Consider the following 2,891-nt stretch of genomic DNA (forward strand, 5'->3'; position numbering starts at 1 on the left):
AAAAAAAAAAAAAAAAAAAAACGATGTGCTCTGAGGAAGTCTACGTCCTTATTATGTATTTTATTTAAAATTCTCTGGGACGGAGGTTAGCATAAAATTGGGTATGTGCATTCTCCCACCTGGATAGTGTTTTATTTGGACTTTCTTCATAATGTAGAATCAGCTGAGATTTTAATATGTGTGGTTAATTTTCACTGTTAAGGTTATGCATACGTTAGGTGGATGTGGTGGCTCATGCCTGTAATCCCAGTACTGTGGGAGGCTGAGGTGGGAGGATTGCTTGAGCTCAGGAGTTCAAGGCTTGTCTGAGTGAGAGTGAGACCCCGAATCATGAAAAAAAAATTGAAAACCCAGCCAGGCACCTTTGGCAAGGGCCGGTAATCCCAGTAACCTCAGACGCTGAGTCAGCAGGATGCCCACAGCCTGAGTCTGAGGTTGCAGTGAGCTACGACGCCATTGCATTCTGCTCAGGGCATAGGGTAGAACTCTGTCTCCATGAAAATTAAAAAAAAAAAAAAAAACAAGGCAAAGATTATGCATACTTTACTCTCTTAAAATCCTCATCTGAAAGACCCAGTTTTTGTGCCCTTAATTTGTTTCTATGTGGTTTTGGTTTTAGGTTGGCTTCGATATGAGTAAAGTTGCTGCCCAAAAATGCTATGAGAAATCTGGCTTGGGACCAAGTAATGTTGATGTAATAGAACTTCACGACTGCTTTTCTTCCAATGAACTCCTTACTTATGAAGCACTGGGACTCTGTCCAGAAGGTAATGTCTTTGAAGAAGGCATATTAACTGGTAAACTTCACTGAGAAAACTTTATTTTCACCATTAAACAACAGAATTCATCAATTGCCTCAAATTCCTGGGCTCAAGCAATGCCCCTGCTTCAGCCTCTTAAGTAGCTAGGACTATAGGCACACACTACCACACTTGGCTAATATTTCTATTTTCAGTAGAGATGGGGGCTAATCTCAGACTGGACTCAAGGAATCCTCCTGCCTTGGCATCCCAGAGTGTGAGGATTATAGGTGTGAAACACTGTGATAAGCCTTCATCTTTTTGTTTTTATTTTTTGTAGAGACAAGGTCTCCCTCTTTTGTCCAGGCTGGTCTTAAACTCCTGGCTTCAAGTGATCCTCCTACCTTGGTCACCTCGAGTGGTGAGAGCTACCTGCCTTTTCTTTTCTTTCTTTTTTTTTTGAGACATAGCCTTAAGTTGTTGCTCTCGGTAGAGTGCTGTGATGTCACAGCTCACAGCAACCTCAAACTCTTGGTCTTAAGCGATTCTCTTGCCTCAGCCTCCTAAGTAGCTGGGACTAGAGGTGCCTGCCTGAATGTGCGGCTGTTTTTTGTTGCAGTTGTAATTGTTGTTTAGCTGGTCTGGGCTGGGTTTGAACCTGCCAGCTCTGGTGAATGTGGCTGGCACCATAACCACTTTGGTATAGGCGCTGAGCCTACCTGACCTTTTCTTAAGTTTCCACCACCAGCCTGTTGAATATTCACAATTCCCTTCAATTTTTTTTTTTTTTAAGACAAGAGTCTTAATTTATCACCCTCGGTAAAGTGCCATGGCATCATAGCTCACAAGCTCACAGCAACCTCCAGCTCTAGGGCTTAGGTGACACTCTTGCCTCAGCCTCCCGAGTAACTGGGACTACAGGCATCCGCCACAACTCCTGGCTATTTTTTTGTTGCAGTTTGGCTGGGGCCAGGTTCGAACCCATCACCCTCGGTATATGGGGCTGGCGTCCTACTCACTGAGCCACAGGCACCACCCCATTTTTCAGCTTTTTAAAACATTTTTTTAGGCCAGGAGTGGTGGCTCATGTCTGTCATCCCAGCACTCTAGGAGGCCAGGGCAAGTGGATTGCTTGAGCTCAGGAGTTTGAGACCAGCCTGAGCAAGAATAAGACCTTGTCTCCACTAAAAATAGAAAAACAGAGGCAAGATGGTTGCTTGACCCCAAGAGCTTGAGGTTACTGTGAGCTATGATGCTAAGATACTCCACTCAGGGTGCTAGAGTAAGGTGTGTCTCAAAAAAAAAAATGTATCACAGCCCAGGGGGCCAGAAAGATATTTTGTCCCTTGGGGATGCTGAATAGACTGTGTGGTGTGTTCCTTCCTTTTGACTCTGACCTGTCACATGAGGCCAGGAGTGGAATTTTACACCTCTGGGGTCATGTTGGTGCTCAAGAAGTTTTGGACTTTGCACTATGTTAGATTTTGAAATTTTGAATTAGTGAATTTCAATCTATGGTGTCTTTTTTTTTTTTTTTTGAGACGGTCTCACTTTGTCACTTGGTTTAGAAGTCTCTGTAATCTAACTAAAATACCCACTCTATCCTTCTTGTCCTTATTCTTTGAACGATCTGTTTTTTTCACCATTCATTTGCTTTCAACTTATTTATGATATTTATTTAAAGTATGTCTTGGGTGGTGCCTGTGGCTTAAGGAGTAGGGCGCTGGCCCCATATATTGGGGGTGTCCTGTTCAAGCCTGGCTCTGGCCAAATCTGCAAAAAGAAAAATTTTTTAAAAGGCAAAATAAAGTATGTCTCATAGGTAGCATGTAACCTGTAATTATTGTTTCTTACCCACTTTGCCAATTTCTGCCTTTTAACTGGAGTAGTTAAACCTGTGCTAATAAAGTAGCTACTAGCTGTTCAGCTGTATGTGGTTACTGAGGCCTTGAAATGTGGCTAGTCCAAATTGACACGTGAAGTACACACAAGGTTTTGGAGACTCAATATGAAAAAGAGAAGGTAAAGTATTTCATTAATGATTTTTTTTATAGGCTCGGCGCCTGTAGCTCAACCAGCTAAGGCGCTAGCCACATACACCTAAGGTGGAGGGTTCAAATCCAGCCCGGACCCGCCAAACAACAATGACGG

At 43.0% G+C, this 2,891-nt stretch overlaps 1 protein-coding gene across 1 annotated transcript in view; it reads left to right on the top strand.

The window, feature by feature from the left end:
• The window catches only part of SCP2 (sterol carrier protein 2), a 65,271-nt gene that overhangs the window by 3,818 nt on the left and 58,562 nt on the right, over positions 1-2,891 (top strand). Inside the window, exon 2 of the mRNA XM_012807198.2 lies at positions 620-767. Coding sequence (XP_012662652.1) covers positions 620-767 — 148 coding nt within the window. The remainder of the gene's footprint in view (positions 1-619; positions 768-2,891) is intronic.

This window comes from Otolemur garnettii, unplaced genomic scaffold (assembly GCF_000181295.1).
Source record: "Otolemur garnettii isolate 467f Iridium unplaced genomic scaffold, OtoGar3 scaffold00066, whole genome shotgun sequence".
NCBI lineage: Eukaryota > Metazoa > Chordata > Mammalia > Primates > Galagidae > Otolemur > Otolemur garnettii.